Source organism: Camelus ferus, chromosome 11, assembly GCF_009834535.1.
Source record: "Camelus ferus isolate YT-003-E chromosome 11, BCGSAC_Cfer_1.0, whole genome shotgun sequence".
NCBI lineage: Eukaryota > Metazoa > Chordata > Mammalia > Artiodactyla > Camelidae > Camelus > Camelus ferus.
The window spans coordinates 64,329,196-64,357,038 of NC_045706.1; the positions used below are offsets into that span (position 1 = coordinate 64,329,196).

The window sequence follows — 27,843 nt, forward strand, 5'->3', positions numbered from 1 at the left end:
TGTATATTTTGCAAAATGATTACCATAATAAGTTTACCATCCATCACCCCATGTAATTACAAGTTTATTTTCCTTATGATGGTACCTTTTAAGATTTATTCTTTTAGCCACTTTTAAATACACTATACAGTATTGTTTACTATAGTCGCCATGTTGTACATTACATTCCACTCATCAGTGAGATCATACAGTATTTATCTTTCTTTGTCTGACTTATTTCACTTAGCGTAACACCCTCAAGATCCATCCATGTTGTCACAAATGGCAGGATTTCCTTCTTGTTCATGGCTGAATAGTATTCTAGTGCGTGTGTCTGACATTTTCTTTATTCACTCATCTGATAATGGACATTTAAATTGTTTCCTTGTCTTGGCTGTTGTAAACAAAGCTGCAGTGAACATTGGGATGCAGATACCTTTTCAGGATAGTGATTTTTTTTTTTTTGGGATATATACCCAGAAGTGAAATTGATGGATCATATGGTAGCTCTGTTTTTAATTTTTTGAGGAACCTCCATACTGTTTTCCATAGTAGCTGTACCAGTTTACATTTCCATCTTTTTTCTGCATCCTCAGCAGCAATTGTTATCTGTTGTCTTTTTGATCACATCTTAACAAGTGTGAGGCAATATCTCATTGTAGATTTGATTTTCATTTCCCTAATGATTGGTGATGTTGAGCACCTTTTCTGTGCCTACCTGTTGGCCATTTGAATATCTTCTTTGGAAAAAAACCTATTCAGGTCCTTTGCTCATTGAAAAAAATTGGATTGTTTGGCTTTTTGCTATTGAACTGTTTGAGTTCCTTATATATTTTGGATATTAACCTCTGATCAGTTGTGTGCTTTGCAGATATTTTCACCCATTCTGTAAGTTGCCTTACTTAGTATCTTTGATTATATTTAAAATAACTGATTTAAACTTTTTGTTTAAAACAAAGTCAAATGTCTGGACTTCCTCAAGGACAGTTGTTAGTGATTGATTTTTGCTTGTGGGCCATATTTTTTTTCCTGTATATCTTGTAATTTTTTGTTGAAAACCGAACATTTAAGATAACTCAATGTAGCAACTCTGGAAGTCAGATTCTCACTCCTTTTTAGGGTTGCTCTTGCTGTTTGTTGAAGTCATTGTTTGTCTGTTTACTGACTTTTCTGAAATAATTCTGTAATGTCTGTATTCTTTTTTTGTGTATGGCCACTATAATTTCTGTTTGATTATTTTAGTCGTCATTTGATGACTGAATAGAGATTTGCTCAAATGCCTGGAACCAGTCTCCAGTCTCTGCCCAGGGGCTCTGCGTGCGTGTTTGGGCTCATCTTTAACTCTCAGCCAGGCAGTTGACAACTCTGCCGTAGCCCTCACTTCCTGTTTGCACAGAGGCACGAAGTCTTACCTAAGCATGTGCATGCGCCTGAGCATGCATGTAGCCTTCCAGATTCCCAGGAATACATTGCAACTTTTAAAAGTCCCTGCAGGCATCTCATCTCTTTACTGAACTTTGTCTTTTAAGCTTTTTGGTTAGTTAATCATTTGCTCCAACTGTTATCCACTGCCTGAAGCAGCTGTGAAGTTAAATGCCTGTAATTGTTTCAGGAAATCAACCGTCAGGAATAGGCTTTTTGTACAGGGTGAGCTCTGAGTCAAGTCAAATACGGACATCCTTGCAAATGAGTCTTCCAGGGAACCACCAGGCAGGTGAAATAATGACAGTTTTCTGGAAATGAGGTTTGAAAGAGTTCAGCCCTGTTCTGCTTCCCGGCAGTGACTTCCAGGTTTTGTGTTTTCATGACAAGCTTGGGGTCTTGTTTTTCAAGGCTTTGGGAAGTAATGGGGGGACTAGACCAAGTTAAATCACCACACAACTTACAATTATTAGCAATATTCAGCTGTTTTTTTGCTCCACATCTCTGATTAATTTCCAGAGTTCTAAAAAAATTTATTCTGATCATTTTTGCCAGTTTTCTTGTTGCTTTTGTTGGGAAAGGGTTTTGGGAGTTCCATACTCTGCCATTTTGCTGACATCTGTTCATCCTCTTTTGAGAGCATGTCTGTGATGTCTCTTGTAGCTTATAATGCACATAATCTTTGATCCGACACATCCAATTTTAGAAGTTTATTTTTCAAATATGGTCACATATTTTAGATCAGACCCTTGGTCAAGATGGTGATTGAAGACTGTTTGTGATTACCATATTATGCCGCACCTGAGTGCCTTTGCTAGGGGACAGCCCAGCTACCCAGCAGAATGTCCTGCAGCTGTTACAGATCATGAGGTGATGCCCAGAGAAAAAGCAAATTGAAAACAGTGTGTGAAGTGTGAGCCCTTTAGTTCAGGAAAAAAACCCCTGCATGCACATGTAAATCATCTCATGAACACAGAAAATTCTGGCTGGTTGCACACAAGAAACTTAATTGTGGGTGTCTTGTCTTTGGGAAAGGGTTGGGGCCTCGGGTGGAAGGGCACTTACTTTTCCTTGTATAATCTTTTGTATTGTTGAATATTTTCTTGTGAGCATATTCAATTTTATTTATTTAATTTATGCAACCTTTTTAAAAATTTTTATTTTATGTATTCACTTTTTTTAGGTTTGTGTGTGTGTGTTGGGGCAGGGAGTAATTAGGTTTTATTTATTTATTTTTAGAGGAGGTACTGGGGATTTAACCCAGGACTTCGTGCATGCTAAGCGTGCACTCTACCAATTGAGCTATACCCTCCCCCTGCATTTTCAGTTTAAAACAGGTAGAATAAACAAGCAAACTAGGCAAACAAATGTGTGAATGCAGGCAAAGGCCTTGCACAGGTAGGCTCTGGTCTCCTCCCCTCCCCTGGGGTCCTGGTTCTGGCTGGGAGAATGAGGAACATTACTCCTCAGGCCATGCCCACAGCTCTCCCTCCTACAGGGTCCCCAGGACAGGGGTGGGACCCTGGAGGGGAAGGGCACATGCTCTGCTCTCAGCTCTGTGACTTCACGGGGTATCCTCAGGACAACCCTCAGATAGTGAAGGCAGGAACTGCGGGTGCTGGCCAGGTGGCCGCAGCTGTCTGGGGTGCCACTGTGGTGGCATCCTTCAAGAGCCTGTGATTCTGGGAGCAACTGTGGGAGACCCCTCCTTGGAGCGTTTGTGTCTGGTCTAGGAACAGTCTCAGAAGCACAGGTCACCTCGTGTCTGTTTGGCATTGAGTCCCTTCCCACCAGCCTGAAGCATCCTTTTCTCTGGCTCAAGACAGGCCCTGACTGTGTGTGGACGCTTGTGGGCAGAGAGCCACAGTAACTCCCCAGGGAGGAGGGCAGAAGTCCCAGAGGCCCACTGCCTGCTCATACCCTGTCAGCCGGACCAGCCTCCCCTCTGGAGGCTCCTTCAGGGTCCTCAGTGCCCCTCCCTGCTCAGATGCCTCCCGTCCATCACAGACGGCCTCTTCCTTCCAAAGGAGGCTGGGGGAGTGCCCAGGGACCCTCGCAGTGGCCCTCGTGCCTTGTCAGGTTTGTAGGACTATATGTGCCTATGAGGTTGGGACAATGATCAAGGAAATCGGAGGAGGAACCCAAGCTCTCCTTCAAACCTAAAATAAAAATATAAGTAAACTATCAAAAAGCATACTGTAACTCTGCAAAATACTGAAGTCAGCCAAGTAAATAGAGATGCTCAAGCGTAGGAGACTGTATGTTCTGCTCCAGTTAAAACCTTTTCCCGAAGGTGGAATTCGAACATACCTGGGTCAGGCACACCTCTGCCTGCTCGGCCCTTGCTCCCCTCCTCCCCGCCCCCCGCCCCCGTCAGGGCCTCACCTGGCCCAGGTCCCTGCCCAAGGTGTGTGAGGGGCGGGTCTCCTGGTGCCTTTGCCCAAAAGATTGCAGGACAAGCCTCTGCTCTCCTCTACCAAGAGGGAGGCTTGTGGCAGTCCTGGGACATGTGCCTTGGTGGCTGCCGGCTGGGCTATGTGTGTGTGAGCAGGTCCCTGGGGACTCCTGCGGGGCTGGGTGGGGCTGGGCCCTGTGGAGGAGCAGCTCAGGAGGAGGAGAGCCGAGGCCAGCCGGGCATCCTTGCACGGAGCCCCTGTGGACGCCCCTGGTATCGAGCACCTGGGGTTGGCTCCAGGCTGAGGCTCTGCTGTGAGCAGTTACGTCTTGTGGGAATTCAGGGCCTGAGTTAGCCAGGTGCCCCAGGATGGGTCAGGCAGAGACAGTGAGGGAAGATGCGGGAAGACTGTTCCAGAGGCTGAGGAAGGGGAAGGGATCCAGGCCAGGGAGTGTGTGCGGAAACAGAAGAAATAAAAGTGGCGGATGCAGTCTGCTTGTTCTAGAAAGGTGATTAAAAAAGAAGTTGGAAGGCAGCTAACAGATGTGTGGTGTCAGGGAGACTGTTTGTCGGTCTGGAAAGGGTGGAACTGAGAGGAAGTGGAGACGGAGGCTGAAGGGGAGAAGGGGGTGGAGCGGAGGAGAGAACATGATTGCCTGGGTGGGGCCCAAGGGCTCCGAGGCCCCGCCCGCCTGATGCTGGGGCTCCATCCAAAGGGGAGGATGTAGTGGGAGAGCAGACTAGGAGCCTGCAGGGCTAGGGACCAGGCGGAGCCCAGAGGCATGAGGCGGGCTGAGAAGGAGTTTGGGAGCTGTCCAAGGATAAGGGGAACCCAGTGAGACAGAAGTCCCTTCTCTCACTTGCTGGCAACTTCAAATCCCAGCCCCCACCTCCCCGCCCCACCAAGCCAGGCTAGTCCCAAGTCTCTGCCCCTGTTCCCTACCCCCCACCAGCTAGCCCTAAGCATCCTGCCCCATGCCCCCAACACACACACTCATTAGGGGACCTCAGATGTGAATTCTCTGGCAGAGTCTCCTCTGAAAACTGGAGCCAGATGACCTTGTGGGTGGTGGTCGCTGACCCCGCCTCACCACACCTCTGAGCATCCCTAGGAGGCCATCGGTCCCCTGCCCCCCTGCCCTGAGTCTTCCCTGTTCCTGGAACAACCGAATGAGAAGCCTCACCTGGACAGGTTTGTGATGGAGCACAGCCCTTCACAGCTGTCCAGCTGCTTTCCAGCTTCCTGGGCCCTCCCCACAGAGCAGAGGGGGTGTGGAGCCCATGGTCACATAGCAACTTGGCCTCTCCAGGACTGAAGCCCACGACAGCCCCTGCTTCCTACCTGGGTGGCCTGCAGGTGCTCAGAGGACAGGTGACCTCAGGCTCCACCTGGCCTGGGCCCTGCCTGAGGCAGGGAAACCTAGGACAGAGAGGGTACAGAAGGTGAAGGCAGCACTGTCACCTCCCCTTGGACACCACAGACCAGCTGCCCTAACGGGCAGCAGTGGACACCAGGACAAGGGCACTGTGGACACCCGGCAGGCACAAAAGAGGGGTTCCACCTGGGATCCCTCCATGAATGCTGCCCCTTTGGAGCCAGAAGCAGGGGATACAGAGATGCAGGAGGCCAGGCCCCACCACCCGACGCGGGCCCTGGGCATTGGGCATGTTCTGCCCACACTCAGGTCACATAGCCCTAATGACCAAAGGACAGGTGGTAGATGGGGCGGCAGCAACAGCATAGCTGAGTCCTTTCTACCTGGGAACCACAAGCATGCAGGGGACCTGCTAAACTCTGGCCCCGAGGGCAGGGGGACAGCGGAACAGGGCCAGCCCCCTAGCATCTCAGCCACCCCAGCCATCCCAGCTCCCATGCTGCCAGCTCCACTTCTCTGCCCAGCAGCCTCAGGACTTCACTCTGCAGAATCGGAGGTGGCCAGGGGTAGGGCCTTTAGAGATTACTCGTCCAAAGGAGGAAACACTGAAGCACACAGAGGGGCACAGCTTGCCCAGGGCCGCACAACAAATCTTATGCTCTAGCCCTGCTGGGGGCTGGTCCACCACCTGCATGTAGATCCCTGAGCCATGAAGTGGTCCATGCTAGGAAGAGGGGGAGCTCATGGTCCCACAGCAACTTGGCCTCTTGCTGAGGCTGGGCTGGCCCTGTATCCCTTCATCCTGTTCCAGGAAGAACTATTTATGGCTTCTGGTATCTGTTTATTCTTCTTGAAAAAGCGTTTTTGAAGTATCAAGATAACCAAGTTCATACAAGCCATGCTTGAATTTCCAAAATCATACTGTAGGCATTTGGACTGTACCCAAGAGGAAAATGCCAGCAGCCCAGAGGCTGCATCTATGGATCCAGAGAAGGATACTGGGGACAGTCAGGACCTGGCTTGGGGTCCAGAGGAAAGAGGCAGGCACTCTGGGTAGTCTTGGGACATCTTCCTAGGAGTGAGGGATGACACAGACGTGAGAAGGTAGAGGTTCCCTTGATTCCAAGAGAAAGAGGGCATACATATTCTCAAGCTTCCCCTGGGTGGCTGTGGACTTTGAGATGTAGGGGAGAAGCAAGGGTTCCCAACCCTAATTCACACCTTACATGAGTGGCCTGAGCCCCTTTTCCCCCTTTAAGAATAGAAACAAAACCTTGGTCTACAAAGTCAGCCCTCCACTGCAGTGGGTCCCCGTGGCCCCTTGGAGGAAGGCAGATGCTGGACCCAGCCTCTGCCAGCTGGAGGGGGCAGCAGAGGGAGCAGCCAGCCTGATTACGTGCATCCCTTATGCTGCTCATATTGCTTAGACCTGGTCTAAACAGTGAAGGGTTTCCATCCAGTTGCAAAACAGCTACTGTTGGGTCAGCCCCAAGTGGGTTAAAGCTGGCACCCAGCTGCATTGGGGCTGCTCAGGGCCTTGAGAGGGGATGTCGAACCGTGCACCTTCTGTTTCACATCTTCTGTTGGGTGAAACCTCCCAGGTAGCCTGTGTCTTGCTTCCTCCCTGTGCCCCTCCCTCCCCCAACTTGGCAACTCAGCTGAGCTTCTGGAAAATTTCTGGGTGTCTCTCACTACAGGTTCCCACATTGGTCTTTCTATGCCTTGAATGCACCAAGCTCCTCCTGGCTGGGGCCTTTACCCTCACTGGGCCCTGTGCCAGGCACACCCTTCCTAGTACGTTCACGGGATACTCCCACCCAGCATTGCAGTCTCTGCGCCAGGCTCACCTCCCCAGGAAGTCCTCCTCTGACCCCCAGGCTCTAGGCCATTGCCCTTCTCATCACCAGCTGTATTTTGTTTCTTTGTTTACTTGTTGACCCCCCTCCCACAGCCCTGAGAGTAACCCCAGAGAGCAGGGAGTGTGTGTCTGAGAACTTGGCACATAGTAAATATTCATTAACTTAAAAAAAAAAAAGGAATAAGTGAATAGTCTAGTTAGGGATGCAAAATGCCACCCAATTGTTGAAGAACCTATCAACGAGGAGCTGGAGGAGGGGTGCAGGGGTGCAGATCCAGGGCCTGTGCCTTCTTCCTCCACTCCCTCACCTGAAGCAGACATTGCTAATGTAACACAGCATGTTTGGCTTTTGGAGCCCAGACAGAGCTCTGACCCTCAGGGAGCCCTCTAGGGAGGCCCTCAGGGAGCCACTAGCGCTCCTTAAGAGGTGGTGGGAAGAAGACTAGGGTATAAGATGAACATTGTGAGTGGGCTGGCAGTCCAAGGGCGAGGCCCTTGAGCATGCTCTAAGAGTCAGGAAGGCTTCCTGGAGGAGGTGACTGGGTGGGCCAGAAAGGCATGGGGACAGAGAGGGAGGGAAAAGGACAGTTTGGAGTGTGGATAATAACGTAAGCCTTGAAAGTGAGAATCAAGTGGATACGTCCCCAAGACAATAAAAACCAGCCTGTGTGGAGAGGAGGGCACCTGTCAGGCTGGCTCCCATAGGTTGGTACCAGGCAGAGCCTTCTGGTCTACCAGCTGGAGAGAAGCTAGCGGGTTGTAAGGAGAGAATTGCTGAGCACTGCTGAGAACACACACCAGAACATGCTCCCGGTGGGTGAGCCAGCATGGGGTCCTGTCCAGGCTCTTTATGACCAAGAGTGGAGGACAGTCCCTTCGAGGACCCAGCTGTGTGGAGGGTGCTGCTCCCATGCAGCCACGCTACCTGATGCAGCCTTTCCTGATACCCAACCGGCAGAGTCCTCAGGCTTCTCTGACCCTCTATGCTGCCCATATTCCCTGGGCACCCTTCCTCCCTTGGTTACACACCTCGGCTGATGGGAACAAGTCTCCCTTCTCTAGGAGCTGCTGAGGATGCTTGGGGGCAGGCATCTCCTGGTGGTCTACTGCTGAACCAGCCCTGCCTCCCACCGAGCATCCTCGGGAGGAGCACTGCAGCCTCATGTCCTGGTTTTAGCAAAAGAACATGCATTGTGTTAGGCCTATGACAGAGTCCATCATGTTCACTAGAGAACACTCGGGAAGCCTTCGACAAGGGTAAACACGGAGAAGAGAACAAAAGAGGACATGAGAGAAGAGGCCAGTGGGGGGCAGGCACCCCGGTTACCCTTTCTGGGTGTATGTACCAGTCTGTTTTATAGGCATATACACACACGTGCACACGGAGGCACACACAGTCATGTGGGTACTCGCACGGTACACATGCGCCCTCATGCACAAAGCACGCACGTGCTCTCGGGACATACATGCATGTGCACAAGCACAAGGTCACGTGCGTGTGCACGGACTTGCTTTCATCCAGGCCTGCTGCCAAGGAGTGGCACTTCTCCCAAGTGGTGCCGTGTGGAAACCCATCTCTGTCATCCGCTTGTCTCCTTTTCCCACCGGTGACCCTGACACTTCCGCTAACACCCTGTATTACCGTGAAAGTTATTTTTGCAGATTTCACAGGTGAAAATTGGTGAGTCAGGCTTTTTGTTGCCATGAGGCAATTTGCTCCTTGTTGATGGGCCTTTCCTGCTACTTCATTTCCACGCCCCTCCGCCTCTCTCCAGGCTCCGCAGGGTGCCGCAAGGACATTCACGCCTTGTCCTTGTCCCACTTGCCGGCCTGTTTCCCAGGCGGTCCTCCACTCAGGTGGAGCTCTGTGTGGGGAAAGGTCTCCCTCTGTCTTTCCCTTTATACCACCTGTCTTTGCCCGGCGGATACGTCCATTAGGCTCTTGATAGGTGCCTGGTTTCCATCGTGATCTGCTTCGTCTCAGAGAAGTCACCTGCCATGGCCCCTGCCTGCTGGTGGTCTGGCAGCCTCCTCCCTGGCCTTCCCATCTCCATCTCCATCCTCCAGCCCCTGCAGCTGCCCAGAGCCTCACTGGGTCCCACTGCCCTGGGCCTGACCCCACCGCCAAGCCCTGTGTCCCTGCCCTTCTCTCCCTGTCCTCTCACTGTCCTCTCTGTGCCTTTGCATGGGCTGCCCCTAGGTCCCGTGGCCCCACTCTCCAGTCCGAGTTCTGATGCCACCTCTCGGAGCAGTGGGTCCCCATGCACGGGTGGAGGGAGTCTCTCTGAGGATGGGGCCTGGCTGTTGCCTTTTTAGCAAGTTCCAGGGTGGGGATCAGGCCAGATTTGAGAGCCCCTGACTGGAGAAAGCCTCCCAGCTCAGCTTTCCTGCCCTTTCTCCCACCCCTGCATCTGTCAGCTCCATGGTGCCGCTGAGTCTGGATGGGGAGGGTGGGCCATGGACTCCTGGCCTTCAGGGGCCCAGATCATGATTCCAGGAAGAACTTCAGGAGATACTCATGTCCTTTTGGCCTCCAGGAGGTGGAAGTGGACAGATGGATTCCTGGAAGCCTCATGTGAAAACACATTATAAATCCTCTGTGCCAACTTAATGTGTCTCCCAAAGGGGAACCTTTGTGCAGATGGAGATTCTGATTCCCAGATGATTGAGGAGAGAGGCACGTTTACTATCTGATGGTGCGTTTGTGCCTCAGGAGTGCCTGGAAACAAGGCTGCCTCTGCTCCAGCTTCCAGCCTGGCAGGGGTCCCCACCCCGCCCCAGGGCATCGCAGACCCAGGAGGCTAGGCTTAGGTGGGGCAAACACACAGGCAGGGTGATTGCTGCAGACCCACAGCTGGTCAGGAACAAGCCAGCAGATGGACCAGAGTGGCTGGCTAGCATGAGGGGGACATTAGAAGGGCCCTTCTCAGCTGCTGCAGGGTCTCCTGGAACACTTGGTGAGACTCTGAGAAGCCCAGGGTGGAGAGCCCAGGGCTCACCCATCATGGATCCCAGAACTCTGTTGTCCTGCAGCTCTGCGGACCAGGGCATCCTTGGGGAGCGCTGGCCTGAGGCCACAATATCCCAGGAGACAGGCCAGCCCATTTTTGTACTTCCTTGCTTTGTGGCCTTGAGTGGGTCCAAGCTCTGCTCTGAGCCTCTGTCTCCTTGCCTGTGAGACAAGTGGAGACTGTGGACAAACTGCATTGGTTTATGGGTTGGTGCAAACCCAGAAAGCAGCTCTACTGTGGGGCACCCAGCTTGGTGCTTGTTGTCATGGTAACTGACAGGGAAGGGGCAGGTACAGAGCTGAGAGTGAGCTGGGCTGAGGTCACCGATGAGGTGGGCCAAGTGACACCCTGTGATGGAAGCAGAAGGACAGTGGTCTGGGCCGTCCTGCACTCACCCTTCTTCTGGCCTTTGGACGTTGATGGCCAGACTCCTGGCTCCTGGATGGCTGTGTGCCTGAAGCAAGTCTCTGGGCCTCAGGCTCCCTCCCTGTACAATGGACGAAGGGGAAGTGCTGGACCAGTGGTCCCTCACTCCACCCTCGAGCCTGCCTTATGTGGTTCCTGAGCTGGTGTTTACCAGTCACCTGCCAGGGCCGTTCATGTTGCCTACACTTCCCATGTACTTTCCTCAGCTCTCACTGTCCTCCTCGGGGCATCATTACGGCCTCTTCTGCCTAAAGATGGCAAAGAACCAGCATCCACTCAAATCATATCTCCTGGACAGAGCGGCCTGCTGTGCCCCAAGGCCACAAAGCTGCCCAGCCTGAGGACACAGGCCTCCCGGAGGACCCAGCCCTGGGATCCTTGTCCTGCCAGCTTTGGGACCCTGCTAGGCCCAGAAGTCTCACCTCTGGCCCTGATCTGAGTGATCACTCTAGGGTCAGCCTCCCTGTGGCAGGGCCTCCAAATGGGGAGGCCATGTTCTCTTAGAAAGAGGAATGTTCTCTGAAGATGACAGCCCTGGAGTGGACCAGGTCCTTCAGTGTCAGGGCTGCCTTTTGGCCAGGCCAAATGTCCACGTCAGAGGAATGGGAACTCTGGGGAGCAGCTGGCAGGTGGGGCCTTGGCCCTCCAGTCCAGCAGGAGTCTGACCAGGTGAGCAGCCAGCCTCCCCCGCAGCCTCTGCCACCAGCACTGGCCAGGGAGGCACATCTGGGCTTCCTTTTGGGGAGAGGGGTTTCCTCCGCCCACCTTGCTGCGGGGGAGGGCATTCTCTCTCCTCCTCTGCTCTCAGAAGACAAATGCTGGCTGCTGGGGCCACACACAGACAAGAAAACAACCTCGCTCCAGAAGCTGGACCAGCTAGGGAGTGCTGCCTGAGGGAAGCCTTTCTTATGAGAAATCAGTTGACCTCTTTGAGAGCAGGAACCTGAGTGTGTCCTCTCTGAGGCATTTGGGTGGAGCTGTAGAAAGAGCCAGAGCATGGCCTCCCCCGTCCTGGCCCACCCCTCAGAGGGCACCAGGGCGTGGACCCAGTGCTCCTGCAGGCCCCCCTGGGCAGGCCGCTGCCCCCCTGCCTGGTGATCTCCGTGCAGAGGGCTCTGGCCCGTGCTCTCCCCACCACTGCGAGCCAGGATCGGGGGAGGCACTCAGTGTGAAGGGGCGGCAGGATTCAGGGGAGCACGGCCAAGGAGGGGCACTGCTTTGGAACTGCCCTCCTTCACTGGGAGGACAGGACCCAGATGTGCTCATGCCTGGGCCTCCCTCCCCGCCCCCTCCCTCCCCAGCCTGCATTCCCGCCAGGGACCTCACCTGGTGCAGGAGGGGCCGCTGTCCTTCCACACTCAGCTCCCTTTCCAAAGGGCTGCTTCGCTAACATCCAGCACCTCCTGGTGCCCTTTGTGGGAGCAGGGTCCCTCTCCCGCACACCAGGGTCTCTGCGTCCTCTCAGCCCTGCCACCAGGGCCATCCAGGCCTTTCCTCACCCTCCCCACCAAGGACCCTTTGCATCTGGCCAAGCCCCCTGGGAACTGTCCCCACCTATCCCACCTGGCCCCTCGGGACACTCCTGCCACCCACTGGTCCCTGTGCCTGAGGAGCCCTGCTGCAGGTATCTTTCCTCTGCAGCCTGTTGCCAGGAGAGTGATGACAGGGCCTGGGTGCAGTGAGCGGCCACTGTCCCAAGCAGTCTGTGCTGTTAGTCACAGTTAGGTAAACGCCCAGTTACACACGTGGCTAGTTACACATCTGGGGCAGGTGGGCAGCTGTCCCTTAACCTGTTATCAGATCAGGACAAAGACGAGGGCCATGGTCAAGGGCAAGCAGAGGCTCTGGGGAGAGTCTTGTGGGGGATCCTGCCCTGCTGGAGGCTGTTTGCTTAGGCAGAGCAGTAACCACTGTGATATGAGGGGGACATCAGAATGGTCCCCCATTTGCCCTGCCCCACGCCTTTGGCTCTGTTGGTACCTAAAACCATAGTGATTTGTGTGCTTTGAACATTATTCTCCAAAAGGGAGTATTAATGGGATAGTGTTAGGGAAATGCAGAGACCCCTGTGGGTTTCCCAGTGGACAGGCAAGTCATGCCCAACTGGTCCAGGTCCCCTGGGGACAGGGCCAGCAGCCAAGGAGAACTGGTACTCAGCCCCTCCGCAGGGTGATGGGTACACATGCCATGATGCTCACAGATGTGCTTGGGTGTGAGCGATTTAGGGCGACCAGTGACCCCTCAGAGTGCTGACTGGCCCTCAGGCCACACCATGTCCTGGAGGTTCCCGTTTGCACTCTCCGTGAGGGTGTGAAGGAAACTACAGGGGGCCTCTCATCAGACCGTCCTGAGTACAGGCAGCCCCGGGCGGTGTCCCAGGGCAGGCATAGAGCCTCTGGACAGCGCCAGCCCTTGGAACTAGCAACTGAGAAGTTCCTAGGGCTCACAAGGTGCTTGATTTGTTTTGCTTCGTGTTTTGCCAGCCACTTTGAGTCGGGTGTCATGAACCCTGCTCTATACTTAGCAAATGCTAACTCAGAGAGGCGCCCACCTCGTCCATCGTGCTCAGGGCTGGAGCCGAAGCTCCGCCTGCAGAACTCCCTGGGTGACAGGTGGCTGGCAGAGGTGGGGGTGCGGCTCCAGCTAGGCAGTGTGGGGAGGGCAGTCAGTGGAGGAAGCAGAGCCTGAGTGTCACCTACTCCTTTGCCCTGGGTGCTCACTCCTGCATGGTCCCACGGATGCCATCAGACTTTCCCCTGGGCCTGCTGGCAGCCTGCAGCACCCCCGCCCCGAACCCTGGCTTCCATAGTCTTAGCCTCCGCAGGGTCTTTGCTGTCATGCTGGTCAACACCCCCTGTGTGGGCACTTGGGTTCCGTGTTCCTTGGTTCTGCAAGGTCAGTCACCCCGCCTTAGGCCACCTTCCATCTTCTGAAAGTAAAGCCCTGCAGGCTGTACGTTTTTAAAGGAGGGAGCAGGTGTTTTTACCAGAAGGGCCTTTGGCCTTGTGGGGAATGGGGAGAGGGAGGCTGAGACCCCTAGTGTCCCTAAAATACTGCTTCCCCCAGTTCGGCTTCTCTGAGGTGTGGCCCACAGCAGACTTGGAAGGACCTTGGGGCTCACACGGCTTTGTCTGCCTTGCCTGGGGTGTTATTTCTTTTTTTTTTTTGTCTCTCTCAACTTTTTTTATTTTGGTGGGGGGAGGTAATTAGGTTTATTTATGTATTTATTTTAATCTTTTTAATGGAGGTACTGGGGACTGAATGTAGGACCTTGTTGCATGCTAAGCGCACGCTCTACCACTGAGCTATATTCTTCCTCCTCTCTCAACTTTTTTTAACCATAAATTGTTTTGAAGTGTAATGTACATACAGAAAAGTGCATGAGTCATAAATGTTGCGGCTCTGATTTCTCATGGTGTGAAAATGTGGGTGACCAGCACCCAGCCCCAACCCCAGCGGCCCCCTCGGATCCTGATTTGCTCCACGTGATGGAGGTGAGACTTGCCCTTGCATGTGGTTGTCTTCGTCCATTCTCATTGCTGGGGGTGCTCTACTGAGTGATTACACCTCCTCACTATGGAAGGCAGCCAGGTGGTTCCCAGTTTGGAGCCACTGTGAATAGTGAGGCTATAAACACTTATGGATGGGTCTCGTGGTGTATCTAAGCATTTCTGGTGGGTCTACACCCAGGGAGGAATTTCTGGGCCTGCTTATGCTCACGTGGCGTTTCTGGTTTAGCTCCCACCACCAGTGGCTGGGAGTTTCTGTTGTGCCACATCCTTGTCATCACTTGGAATTTTCTGCCTTTTCATTTTAGCCATTCTGGTGGGTGTACAGCAGTATCACACGGGAGTGTTACCTTTCCTTCCCCCAGTGACTAATGGCGTTGAATGCTTTTTCTTACGTTTACCACCCTTTTGGATAACCTTTTTGGAAAGTACCTCTTCAAGTCTTGGGCTTATTTTTAAAAAGTTGGGTCTTTGGATGCTATTTATTTGCATGGGCTCTTTAAAAAAAATTTTTTTTTGGAGAGGGTAGGTAATTAGTTTTATTTATCTATTTATTTTTCAGTGGAGGTACTGGGGATTGAATCCAGGACCTCGTTCATGCTAAGCACGCACTCTACCACTGAGCTATACCCTCCTGCCCACCTTTTTTTTTTTTTTTGTAATGGTTCTTTATATATTCTGGATCTGAGGCCTGTGCTGGATATATGTACACTTACATCTGTACCTGCACAGGTATACACAGACATACACATGCATACATATTTATTCAACAGATAGGTGTCCCCGCAGGCAAACATGTCACAGTCATTGGGGCACAACAGGGGAACAGGGAACAAAACAAAGGCCCTGTGCTCCCACAGCTCAAATTCTCCCTAGAGGAGACAGACAAATAAGGAAGGAGAAAGAATGTGTTGGACTGAAGTAGCCATGAGGAGAAGAGTTCAGTGGGAGAGGAAGTGTGGGAATGGAGGTTAACACTGTATATATGTCACCAAGAAGGTGACAGGTCAGTAAAGACCAAGGGGGAGAGCCACGCAGACACCCAGGGAAGAGCGTTGCCCATGGAGGAAGGGGGGACAGGGCCTAGAGGGGTGGTGGTGGCGGGTAGGGCTGGCCCAGAGTGAGCGAGGGGTGAGGGGAAGGAGGGAGGTTTCAAATGGGGGCAGGCAACTAGGATTCTGGCTTTCATTTCCCTGAGGGTTCTGGGCAGAGGAGGGACGGGGCCTAACTCAGATTTTAACAGGGCCAATCCAGCTGCTGTGTTGAGGCAGCCCGGGTGGAAGCAGGGACAGTAATTAGGAGCCTGTAGCAGTAGGTCCAGCCTCCTGTCCCAGTTTCCCATCTGTCCCTTGGGAGGATGTCCAGGGTCACTGTCATCCCAGAATCAGGCTTCCTTGCTCTGCGCTCAGAGCGTCCTCTCATGGTCCTGGGATGGGTGCACTGCTCCTGGCTGCATGTCCAGCCCACATCATCTGGGACATCTCATCTTTCCAGAAGCCCCCAGCACATGTCACTGGCCACACCACACCTGGTTCCTTCTCCACTTTTGAAAACCAACTCTGACAGAGTAACAGGGTTCCTGTGTTGGTCCTCACAAGCCCTCCCGGCAGCACCTCGCTCCCTGTGCCCAGCCCCTCCCACAGCTTCAAGCAGGGGAATAGCCTGGCAGGAGTCAGCCCTGGCACTCCACCTCCCCACCTCCTTGGGCACCAGGAAGGATGTAGCTGTAGTCGAGGTACAGACATGAATGCTGAGGTCACACCTGTGCACAAAGGAGAGCGAGCACCATCCGTGTCTGCCAGGAGGTTCCCATTGCAGAGGGACCTCCTTCCTCCTGTGGAAGCACATACCTTATCAGGGTCCTTAGGGATGCTGGTGAAATCTGTGGGTGAGCATCTATAGGAAGGCACTGTGGGGCTGAAAGTCAGCTCAGCCATCTCCTCTGGGCTGGAAGATATACAGAGGCAGAGGGGAGGGCTTGCTTTGGGTACAGGTGATGGCAAGGGTTTTAACTGCCCACACGGACTTCCTGAGACCATACTGTGGCCTACTTTAGGACCCAGATGTCCTGCAGGACTATGGGGTAGAGCTGAGGACTGCAGGGATAGGTGCCTGGCAGGCTTCCCCAGGGCAAAACCGCAGGCCACACCCCTCTTGGTGCTCTGGAGCTGCCTGAAGGTGTAGGGTGGCCAGGCAGGCTCCGGACCCCAGGGCCCAGGCTGGTCCCGGTGCCATAAATCACTCACAGGGGCCACTGTGAGCTTTACATCCTCTGACTGGCCTGAAATGAGATGCAGAAGCAACAGGGAGAGAAGGACAGTGTGAAAGCTTAGCTGACTGTGCCAGAGGTCTGCAGCGCTGGCCATTTCTGGTAACAAACACCCTCCGCCCCCACTCCACTGCCTACCCACAGGAGCAGTACAAGGCTCTAGTCAACAGTGCAGGAGCTGGAGCAGTGAGATCTGGGTTCCAGTCTCAATAGAGAAAGTGGGGTGGGGGCAGACCTCCAAAAGAAGGACACCTGTCTCCAAACTTCTGCATCCTCTTGGGGGAGGCTGGTGGATGGACCCAGCACAGCCCCTAATTCCTCAAGACAGAAATAACTGTCCACCAAAACTCAGCCTGAGGGCAGTCTTGCTTCTTGTAAGAGAACAGGCAAAGGAGAAGGGGTAGCTGGGAGGAGAGGTGGCCAGGAGTGGCGGGGGGCTGTCAGAGGCAGGCATCCTGGGACCTGCCTGGACACTGACAGGAACACCTCTCCCCATCCCAGCCCCAAGGCTTGCTCCTGAGCTCTCCAGGAATCCGGCCCTGCTCCCTCTCCCAGCTTAGTCTCTCGGCTCTCTGGTTCCCAGAGAGGGCGCTCTTCCCTCAGTCCACCTTTTCCATTCAAATTCTCAGAGCCCGGACTGAGGGCTACGCAGAACGCGGTGGAGGGGAAGGCGGGTCACCTGACAGGATTCTTTCTGAGCGCTGGGACTCCTGGGGGCGGAATGACGCCTCACTGTGCCATGTGCCAGGCCCGCCCCACGCCGTGTCTTAGATTAGTCCTTCTACAAAAGCAGCAGCTGTGTCCCCTGTGTTCACTCAAGGAAACAGAAGGACAGAGAATTCCGTGGGACGCTCGAGGCCAGAGCTGTGTGGAGTGAGCGCCCCGTGAGGGGAGGCATTCAAGCCAGACGCTGGCCAAGCACCTGCTGCAGCTCTGTAGTGGACATCTACGATGAGGTGAGGTTGGAGAAGGGGAAGAGAGGCTCGAGGGAGGATATGGGGGTGCAGGGGGCTCTCTGTGAGCTGGATCTCACCAACACAACCGCCCCCATCCTACGCTAAGCAGCGACCCACGCGGCGCCCCTTCTCCCCGGGCACAACCCACCCGGCGCACCGAGCACCGACATCCTGCCACGGCCTCCCCACTGATGCCACCGCTTGCGCCCCCTGCACTCCCGGCGCCTCCAAACCCAGCGCTTACACTGCGTCTCTCTCGCGCCCCAACCCCTACACCTTCCCCACCTCCCCTCCAAGCAGCACCCCGCCCCTCCGGCCCTTTCCCCGCCCCCGTCCTTTCCCAGCCCCCTGTGCCACGCCCCACCCAGATACCCCGCCCCCTGGCGCCCCGCCGCCGGCCTGGCCCCTGGCTCAGTCTCACTGTCCCCCGGCCCGACCCGATCCCTCGCTGCCCCTAGCTGCTCCTCGGTTGGTACTTGGGCCCCGCCCAGACCCCTAGCGTTTCCCCGGCCCTGGCCCCGCCCCGGGCGCCCGCTGCCCCTCGGCCCGGCCCCGCCCCGCGGGAGGCTCTGAGCAGGAGGAGGCGGGCGTGGAGAAGTCCGCGGGCGGGACTGAGGTGGGGGTGGTACTGCCTTGGCACGCGGGGAAGAGAAGCGGTCACACACGGGACGCCCTAGGCGCCGGGGGACAGCGCGAGGAGCAGGCAGCCAGGATGTTTCTGGAGCCCCAGGTAGGGCTGCGGCGCGTGGCAGGTGCGGGGCGGCGGGTCTCGGAGGCGGTGACTGGACGCGCTCGCCAGGCAACCCTTTGGTTGCAGTAAGGAGCGCGGGGCGAGTGGTTCCTGTGCCGCCGAGTTCGGGAAGGGGTGCTGCCCTCCGAGCAAGGTGTGCGGCCATCATATGCATCTTTGGCCAGACCGGTAGGGAGCCTGCTTTGGGAATCACTCCCTCTGCGTGTCCCCACTGGGGCACTTGCTGCCAGGTGGGCTGTGCCCAGGGCTCAGGACAGAAAGGCAGCCGAGGTTGCCACCGCCTTTCCTGGCGTGGCTTGCGGGCGCCAGTGATCGTCTGTGGCTGAGCAGCACCTGCAAACCTGGTAGGGACCTCTGTGGAGTGAACAGGTCCAGGTAGGCAGGAGACAGCAGCCCCAGCAGCAGGGCCCCCGCAGGATGGTGGCTGCCCTGGGACTGTCACAGTCAGGCTTGTAAGAGCCAAGACAACGGTGGATTCCTTTGCGGACTTGAGGGGCGCAGAACCACCTGTTTGCCCTGGAGGAGATGCATGGAAAGGAGGTTTGTGATGAGGTGGGCACGTGGGAGGTGTGTATGTGTGATGTGTGGGCTACAGTGAGAGTGTGAAAGTGTGGGCATGTTTATATATGGTGTGTGTGTGAGAGGGGTGGGGAGAGGGCAGGATTGTGCCTGTGTGGGCCCACAGATGCCTGTGTGTTTAAGGAGAGTGCACTCCAGGCTGGGGCTTGGAGGAGCGTGGGCTGCCAGGTGAGGGGCAGCTTCCTTTCTACATAAAGGGAGGGTGAGAATTGTCCTGGAATTAATCCTGAGCATGAGGCAGTGTCAGATTTCTATGGCTGTTGATAAAACCCCCCCTCTTTGACACTGGATCCGGCTGTGCAATTCAGGTGCGGCTGTTCCAAGCCCTCTCAGCAGGGAGCTGACCGGCATAGACCAGAGGCCTCAGGCTCAATGTGGATGGGGGCGCAGAAGAGGGCCACAGCTGGGCTGACCAGCCCTGGCTGTGCCCAAGAAGCAGGACTCGTTTGTCCCTTATTTTGTTCACTTATTCAGTGCACATTTATTGAGCACTTGCTGGGTGCAGGCACCATGGATTCATCAGGGAAACCAATATACCACAGTCCCAGTCCTCATGGAGCTCACCTAGCAAGAGAGACAGGGGGAAAAAAGCACAATCAACAGATAAAATATGGACTGTTACACAGTGATAAGTGCTAAAGAAAAAAGTAAAGCGGGAAAGAGGACTAGAACATATCAAGGGTGCATCAGGCAGGATGGTTTAGGTTATCTGCAGTAACCAAACAACCCCCAAAGCCAGGGGCTTATAACAACAGGGTGTAGTTTTCACTTATCTGCATGTCCATCGTGGGCTGGCAGGGCCCTGCTCCAAGCCTTCCTCAATCTAGGACGTGGGCTGACAAGTCCCACGGCAGAGGGGAAGAGAGGCTCTTGCACTAACATTTTAGTGCCCCAGTTCAGAGTGCCACACGTCACTTCTACTCAGTGCCCTTGAGCCTGATGAATCACATGACCCCACTCAATTGCACCGTGACCAGTAATGACAGTTCTGCTCAGCCTAGCAAGCAGGGTCCAACATGTTTGTTTGGTGCCCAGAGTATTGACCACCAGTGTCAGGGGTGCTGTTTGTACCTTGGGGAGGGCATTCCAGGGAGGCCTGAGCATGAGGACCTGATGGAGGAGAGGGAGGCAGATAAGTGGCGGTGGGGGTGGAGGGCACATCAGGCAAAGGCTGGGCAGGGATTTGAAGAGGAAGCCGCCTGTGTCTTCAGGGACCAGACCAGAGACCAGTGTCAGGAGCAGAGCTGGTGAGGGTAAGTGGACAGTCTGGCCAGCGCCGCAGCCCAGGGGCTCAGTGGAGGAGGAGGGAAGGGCTGATTTGGACACACTCTGAAGATAAAGCAAGAGGTCCTGCTGTTGGTGGAGATGTGCTACTAGAGACGGAGAGGAGGTGGGCCACTCCAGGAAGGAGAGGTGGGAAAGGTTGCAGGTGGAGCAGGTGGGGGCAGGAGGTAGGACAGTGTGACACCTTCAGGGCAACGTCACCTGCAGTGGGTGGGCAGTATGGAGTTCGGGGAGGGTCTGGCCTGGGGTGCTAATTTGGAGTCTCAGCTTGCTCTTTCCTGTGGGCCCTTGCTGCCTCCTGGCCCTGGGCCCAGCTGGCCCCAGAGACCATGCCCCCATCTTGCTGGGCATGCTTGCTGCTGGAGTTGGGGGGAGCTTCATGTGAGCTCTACCAGGGGAGGCAAGGTGAGTTGAGGGAGCCACAGCATCTTGTGTCAACCTGGCCATTGTGTGCCTTGGGGGCTGGCCGAGGCGCAGGAGTGCTGACAGCACTACCATGTGCAGATCACAGACCCAGCAAGCACAGGGCACAGTGGTGCAGGGTCTTCGAGAGCTGGGTTGTCTGGGAGAGCCAGTGGGGGGAGAGAGTCACACATTGGCTTTGGGATAGGTAGGGTTTGACTTGAGGGATGGAGCTGGGGTACCTGTGGAAGCTGCCTGCACCCTCCATACCTCTGGGCTCCTTGGGCCTCATCCTCTGGAGAGCTGCTGGTGAGTGACCAGAAGAGGGCTGGATCTGTCAGGACTGTGATGTCAGCCCGGAGATGTGTTATCTCCCTGCTCTTCTTTCTCCTAACACCCTGGAAAACCCCTCGTCATCCTTGGAAGCCCATCTCAAAATCACCTCCTCCAGGATGCCCTCTCTGACTTCTCCCTACAGGGTGAGTTCCCTTACCCTTGTGCCTCCTCAGCACCCAGCACAGACCCCTAATCCTGAGTTGCTCACACCGCACTGTGGTGTTACTTCTGTCTCTACTGGTAGACCCCGAGGTCCATGGTGTTTTCCATTTCCAAGTGTGCAGCACAGATCAGAAGGACCTCAGGGATGTTTGTTGACTGAATAAGTGAGGGAAGGAAGAAACAGATGCAAGGGCTGGAATGGCCCATGGAGGCTGCCTAGTTCTGCTTCCTTGTTTTACACACGGGGAAACTGAGGCCCATAGGGCATTGTGGCTTGCCAGAGTTCAGCCAGGATGTCAGGGGTCAGAGCTGGCTCCCAGACCAGATGCCTCCACTATGCTGGGTTCTGGGCTGGCTGGAACCCTGTGGGTTCCAGGACAAGGGGAGCCCAGAGGCAGACAGATGGAAGGGCCCTGGGTGATCTGTCAGGTGAGAGCGTGTGGACGATGGCCCGCGGGTCCCTGGAGGAAGGCAGCCAGGGGCCTCCACTGTGGTTCTTCGCTTTTCTCCCCCCTGGAGCCCTGCAGCCCCCAAGGCTCCGGCCCTGTGGCCTCACGCTCGCTGGCCGGGCAGTGGGGTTTCTCTGGCAAACCCACCACCCTGTGTCTCAGCCCCCAGTGGAATAACCCAGCCCTCACTTTCCCACTCACACTGCCTGCCTGGCTGGGGCCAAGCCCACGGCATTTCCCAGAGGTCAGTGTGGCTGCCACACGAGCCGCCCCCTGCCCATGGCGAGTGTGAGTCAGAGGACTTGGGAGCCAGCCCTCGGGTCTCCTTTAACCCTCACAAGTCGCTGTTCCAGTGACGCAAGGGGAAGCTGAGGCTCTGAGGTCTGAGGCGACATGAGCAGAAGGAGCTAACATCCGTTCTGGGGCTGGCAGACCACAGAGCCCGCCCCTCTGTGAGCAGCAGGGCCCTCTGCAAGCATCCTCAGAAGAGAGGCAGCAAGTTCCCAGAGGGGCCCAGCCCAGAGGGCAGAATGCTGCAGTGTCATGGGTGTGTGGCCAGGAGAGGGGTCTGTGGGCCAGGCGGCTGACCTGTGAGCAGGCCAGCTGGGGACAACAGTTCCCTGGCCCATGGCTGGGAGACCTGCAGAGCTGGGAGGCCCCAGGACACACACGCATTCAGGCACCCGCTCGCACACACCCGCCACTGGAGTCAGCATCAAAGCACGTACTCCACGTGGATGTCTTTGGGGATGGGGACACCTGGACCCAGGGGAGGTAGCTAGTTAAGATACTGACCTTTCAAAAATTGTATGTTAGGTAATTGGTAATTAAACTCTTATTAGTTTGAGCAGATTTCCAGTTGGGCTCCCTGGAAAACCCAAGAAATTAATCATATTACCTGCATATAAGGAACATTCTAGCTCTTTATTTCTAATGTGTCTTTTAAAAGTTTTCTTATGTTTTCTAAAAGGTACAAAACAACATTGAATAATAGCAGTTGTCCTTGGCTTGATCTTTATTTTAATGAGGAGGCCTCTAATGTTTTACTGTTAAGTCTGAAACAAGTCCTAAATTTCAAATAGATACTCTTCGTCATGAAGTACACTCTATTCCTACATTAATTGCCGACAGTGTACACCAAGTATGGAGATTCAGTTTTATCCCAGGCTTTCGTGTATCTAGCAAAATCATCAAATTCCTTTTCTCCTTGGACCTATTAATGTGTTGACTTACTAGCTTTTCTGAGCTAAATTATCTTGTTCCTGTACTAAATCCCACTGGGTCAGGCTTGATTGTGCTTTGAAACGCTGCTGGGTTCGGTTTTGCGAATATGTTGCTTGGGGTATTTTTCATCTATATTCATAGGTAAGAATTTATACGGACTTTTCTGTTAGGGGAGATATTTTTCACATTTATAAATCATGGTTATGTGAACTTCACAAAATGAATAGGAGAGGTTTTTCAATATGAATTGGGTAGTTGAAATAGTTTAAATATCATACAAAATTATCTTACTCTCCAAGGCTTGAAATGATTCATTTTAGAAACTGGCCCAGCCAGGGCTTGCTTTTATTTCTCCCTGAGGTTTAGTTGGCTGTCAACTTACTTAATTTGTACTATGGTTATTGGCCTTTTGGGGTTCTAAACATTTTTAGTCTGTTTTGGTTATTTATATTTTCTGAATAATACCCTAGTTTAAAATGCTTTCAGATCCTTTAGCACAGATCTCCATCACCTATTCTTTTTTTAAGAATTTTTCTTGGGGGGGAGGTAATTAAGTTTACTTATTTATTTATTTTTGGAAGGGGTAAACTGGGGATTGAACCCAGGACCTTGTGTATGCTAAGCATGCGCTCTGCCACTCGACCTATATCCTTCTCCCCTCTACCTGCTCTTTTAAAGTCTCTTATCCACACCTGTGGTTAGGTTCCCTTTCTCATTCCTAATAGCTATATTTTTGCATTTCTCCCTTGCTCTTTCTTTATTCCTTTCTTCCCTCTCAGTCTCCCACCCTCCCTCTTTCCCTCTCTGCCAGCTTCCTTCCCTTCCTCTATCCTTTTTTTTTTTAATCGGAGTTGCCAGAGGTTTATCTTTTTTTTTTGAGATTAATTTTTGCTTTTTGCCAGTGTAACCTAACAACAGTGACTTGCGAACTATTTTGACCTAAAAAATACATTTTACATCACAATCCAACAAACACACACATATATATGTATATAACTGAAACTGTAGTTTTGCCAAAAATGTCTACTCTGAGTTTTCATGTTTTTAAGACTAAGAGGTTTAGCTTTTTAATTTGTGTTTTCAAAAGAAAATCAGCTCTCAAATATAACCAGCAAGTTCTACTCTCTTTCCTAAATCAACTAATTTATCTTTTAGTAATTCCTTTCTTCAGTTTGCTTTGCTGTATGTCATTTTGTTGAGAAGCACTTTTTAGCTTTTGATTCAAGTGCTTAGTTGGTTTTCATTTTTCCCTGTTTCTTTAAAATATATTGACATCTATGAATTTACTCTGAGTACAGTTTTGGCCATATTGAATTTCATAAGGAGTTTTCTTATAATGGTTATTTTCCCAATGTCTCTGTAATTGGAGTTTTGATTGCTACTCAAATAGAAATATGTTTAGGGAAGTTTTTTACCAAGTGGGTGAATTTCAGTTCATTGCTTATTTGTTAATATCCAGCTGGGTTTATTAATATCCAGACACATCATTCTGTCACCTGTACATTTCTTTTTTATTAATTGAAGTATAGTCAGTTTACAATGTTGTGTCAATTTGGGGCACAGCGTACTGTTTCAGTCATACATATACATACATACATTCGTTTTCATTTTCTTTTTCATTATAGGTTACTGTAAGATATTGAATATAATTCCCTGTGCTATGCAGTAGAAACCACCTGTACATTTCTGCATGGGGACTCCATCAGGGTTTCATTGGTGATATGAGGTATGAACAATGTGGATGAGTACTCAAGGGTGGAGCAATATGCCTTGCTGTTTTTAAGGCATGGTATTTCATGTATTTTTCTCTGTATGTTTCCATTCCCATATCTGGAGAGAATGCACTGCAATATTTTCATCTATTTGGGTTTCAACCACTTGTCAGGAATTGTAGAAAGTTCTCGTTTTCATTCTGCCTGTCTCTGGCCCATGAAGAGGAGCTCCCTGCACTGTAGTTGGGCACAGGGCCCATTTCCTGGGCATGGACGGCGGGGCAGGCGTGTTCTTGGCAGTTTGCTTTTCACTTTCAGCCCTTGGCAGAAAGAACAGCCTGTAGGCAGGAGCCCGGGGCTGTTCCTGGCTCTGCCCTGCCAGACCATGTGGCCTCAGGCTGTCCTTAGCCTCCTGGGCTACCCCTGGACAGTGGATAGTAAGACCTTGCAGGGCGCTGTGGGGATGTGTAGGATGGCCTGGGTAGGTGGAAACCTGTGAATGTCACTCATTGGCACTGAGACTGCTGGGCTGTTTCAGGGAGGGCCCTTGGGGCCACATGCACAGCTGGCCCTCGGACCCTGCCCTGACCCCTCACAGTGCTGCGCTCACTGGCCCCAGCCTGCACACTGCAAGCCAGTAGCTCCTTCTGGGCCAGGCTTTGTCCATCTCCCAGGGGCCCTGGCAGGCTCCCACCTGCCTTCACCTTGCACCTGCCCTCCCTTCTCCTGAGCCTGAGCTGATGGTCCTGAGTTTCATATGAGATCATGGTGGCTACACTCACTAGGGTTCAAATCCCAACTCTCCTACTTTGGAACTGTAAGGCCCAGGACTGATGTCTTAAGCCCTTTGGCCCTTCTTCCTTGCCTGGAAAATGGGGTGATGGCTACCACGCCAGCAGCGTGTGCAGTGCGGTGTGTGAAGAAGTGCACATCCTTGGGGAGGGAAGGATGGACGCAGCTGTGCTGCTGGTACTCCCGGGGGCTGGCCCACCACCTGGTTACTAGCCCCCAGGGCCAGGGGGCACAGGGCACGTGGCAGGAAAGCTGCTTGTGTACAGGGAGTGTGCACAGGGAGTGGAGATGTCAAGACACGTGTCCTGGTTCTGTTTCTGAGAGGCTGTGGCTGCTGGCAAGGCTGTGGCTGTCCGGACCCAGCAGGGAGCTGGGCGCCCCCTGCCCTCCTGCAGAGGCAGGCGCTCAGAAACCTCCAGCTCCTGCTGCACAGAGGGATCCCAGGGGTGCAGCTCTGGGTGTTTGCCAGGAGGATGACAATTCAGGCGAAGGAAATTGATTTTTATTTGTTTTTAAACACAAAGGAAAATCGTTGCTCAGCCTAATTAGATGCCATTTTAAAATAAAAGAACTGTACGTTCTTTTTCCCTGTACCCTGGCCACCCGCCAGGCAGCATTGGGGCAGAGTAGAGGCTGCCACTCACTCCTGGAAAGGCCTGAGCGTGGCTTATACCCCTGCACCCCCCCTTCCATCCCGAGGGGCCCAGCCCTCAGCTCTGTTGTCTTGCTTGCTCACAGGCACACCCTGTCGCTCCTTGGGGTCCTGCCTGGCTCTTGGAACCTGGGGTCCTGCCGGGTGGGAGCTCTGGCGGCTGCCCCAGATTCTGATTAGCAGACTCATTAGTGGCAGTCTTAAGTGGGTGCCCCATATAGGAAGGGGATCGCAGAGGCGCAATTCCAGTGGGTTGGAGGCCTGTACCCTGCCCCCCAGCTTGCCCCCTCTAAGTGGCACCTTGAGGGGATTCCCAGAAGTGACAGGATTGGCCCCAAGTTTATCTCAGTTTCCACACCCTCCTGTCTAAGGCTATGCCCAGCTCAGCCTCCAGGAGTCTGAGAGTCACTGGCCTGTGTGCAGGAGCACATGGTGACCCCTGTGGAATCCGGGGCCAGAGGGGAAGGGGGGGGGACAGGGAGGCACAGCGGGAGGGCCCCCCCCGCAGCCCCTCCCTGTCTTGAGGGCCTGAGTGGGAGGCCAGTGTGCCAGCAGCCCGCCGCCCTTCGGGGAAAGGGCAGGGATTCTCTGAAATCCTACCTGCTCCTCCTGGGGCTTCTCAAGGCTCAATAATGGGATGGTTATTGGTGGACAATGACATTTTGTCCCTTGAGCAGCCACCCACCAGAAGAAGCTGACTGGACAGAAAGGGAGACAAGAAGGAGGAGAAAACCCGGACTCGGCAGAATCTGTGTTTAGGAGTGTGAAGAAGAGAAGGCAAGATTCCTTTAGTCAATTCAAATAGGATTCGGTAATAGGAAGGGATTCAGAAGACAAAAAAAATGAATCATGCATCTGTAACAAAGCTTTAATTGTCAGCATCTCTTGGAGGCCGGGCCTTTGTGGAGAAGGCGCCCGAGGCACTGCGTGGCTCTGGTTCCCATGGCAGCCGCCTCCTGGCTGGAGTCCGGCCTGTCCTCCCCCGGCCCCAGGACTGCCCTGGCCGGCCCGAGGGTACACGAAGGTAAATGTGCTCTTCCTGTGGGCATTTGTAAATATGATTTCTTGAAGCTTGGTTTGCGTGAAAATCACCCCTCACTCTCCCGCTCCCAATGCCCACCAAGCTGAGAGGATGTGAGCTGCAGGGTGCTCCTGTGGTCCCACCTGCCAGGATGGGGCCAGCCAGCCATGCCCTCCCAAGGACTTCCCTGAAGAAAGGCCACAGGGGTATAGGGGAGAGGCCTCTCCAGAGAGGTATGTCACCTCTGCCACTCCCCACTCTGGCTGGGGGCCAAGCAGCCACCCCTAAGGCAGAGCCAGCTCTGAGCGCCACATGCCAGGACAGCTATCTGCCTGCTGGAAGGAGGAGGCAGCTTCTCTCCACTTTCTCCCTATCTGCAGCAGGGGCCCATCGGCCCCGTGCAGGGCAAGAGGAGGGGAGAGAGCCCAGAGGTGGGATCAGCACCAGTCTTGGTAATCTGTGTCCAGGAAGGCAGTGGGTAACCCAGAGGACAAGTGTCCCAAGCGCCTATCAGTGTCCTGCAGTCCTGATTTCATCGAAACCAGCAGGTGCTAGGTAGGTCCTGAGCTTCTAAGCCTCATGCCACACCCACTACCACATGTGAGGCCGGTGCTGGAGATGCCGGTTGACATAGGAGGGCATGTGGCCTCACTCCCCCTACTGGATCCCCAGCCCATGTTTGGAGCCAGACCCTGAGTATCTTCAGCGTGTGGCCCCAGCAGATAGGACTAGGGCTTGCTGGAGCTTCAGAGAGACATATTTCAGCTCCAAGTTAGGAAGATCTGAAAGCTGGGGCTGGGGGAAGGAAAGAGCTGCCTCCAGGAGGGAGCTTTCTGCCATAGGAGTGTCTGAGCTCAGGCTGCTCTCCTGACCCTTATCTCCTCTTCTTCCTCTTCTAGAGCACTGATCTCCTTCTAACTCATATTATCTCCTCCTTAACTGTGTGGTCATCATGCAAGCCAGCCACAGCCTGCTCCAGGGGGCTCCATGGGGACAGAGAGCCCTGTTCCCTTCACTGGTAGATCTCCAGTATCTAGGCGGGTCCTTGGTAACATTTGTGAATGAATGAATGGTCAGTGGGTTGGTCGAGGAGTTCGGGCTCCATGGAACACCCCACCTCCTACCCAGCCCCAGCGGACATGATATCAGAGAACCGGACAGTTAGCCCTAGAAGGGTGTTTGGGTGCAGGAGGCTCAGCCTCTGTCCCCCAAGGTCCCCAGTAGAGCTGGGCTCGAGTGTTGCTGGCCCTGGTCCAGGTAGCCAGCTTGGGTCTCTCC

General features: G+C 53.8%; 1 protein-coding gene across 7 annotated transcripts in view; it reads left to right on the top strand.

Annotated features, from left to right (window-relative positions):
* The window catches only part of RASGEF1A (RasGEF domain family member 1A), an 86,053-nt gene that overhangs the window by 38,226 nt on the left and 19,984 nt on the right, over positions 1-27,843 (top strand). The window contains exons 1-2 of one of the 7 annotated variants that reach the window (XM_032491776.1): positions 16,972-17,201; positions 24,014-24,114. The exons of 1 other annotated variant lie outside the window; for it this stretch is intronic. Coding sequence is in view for 1 of the 6 variants with exons in the window: in XM_006192473.3 (XP_006192535.1) it covers positions 17,914-17,931 (18 nt within the window). In the remaining 5 variants the exon portion in view is untranslated. Of the gene's footprint in view, positions 1-16,971; positions 17,202-17,599; positions 17,932-18,097; positions 18,121-20,039; positions 20,697-24,013; positions 24,115-27,843 lie in introns of those variants that run through there. 5 more of the 7 variants (XM_014565839.2, XM_032491777.1, XM_032491781.1 and 2 more) reach the window with 5 other exon arrangements.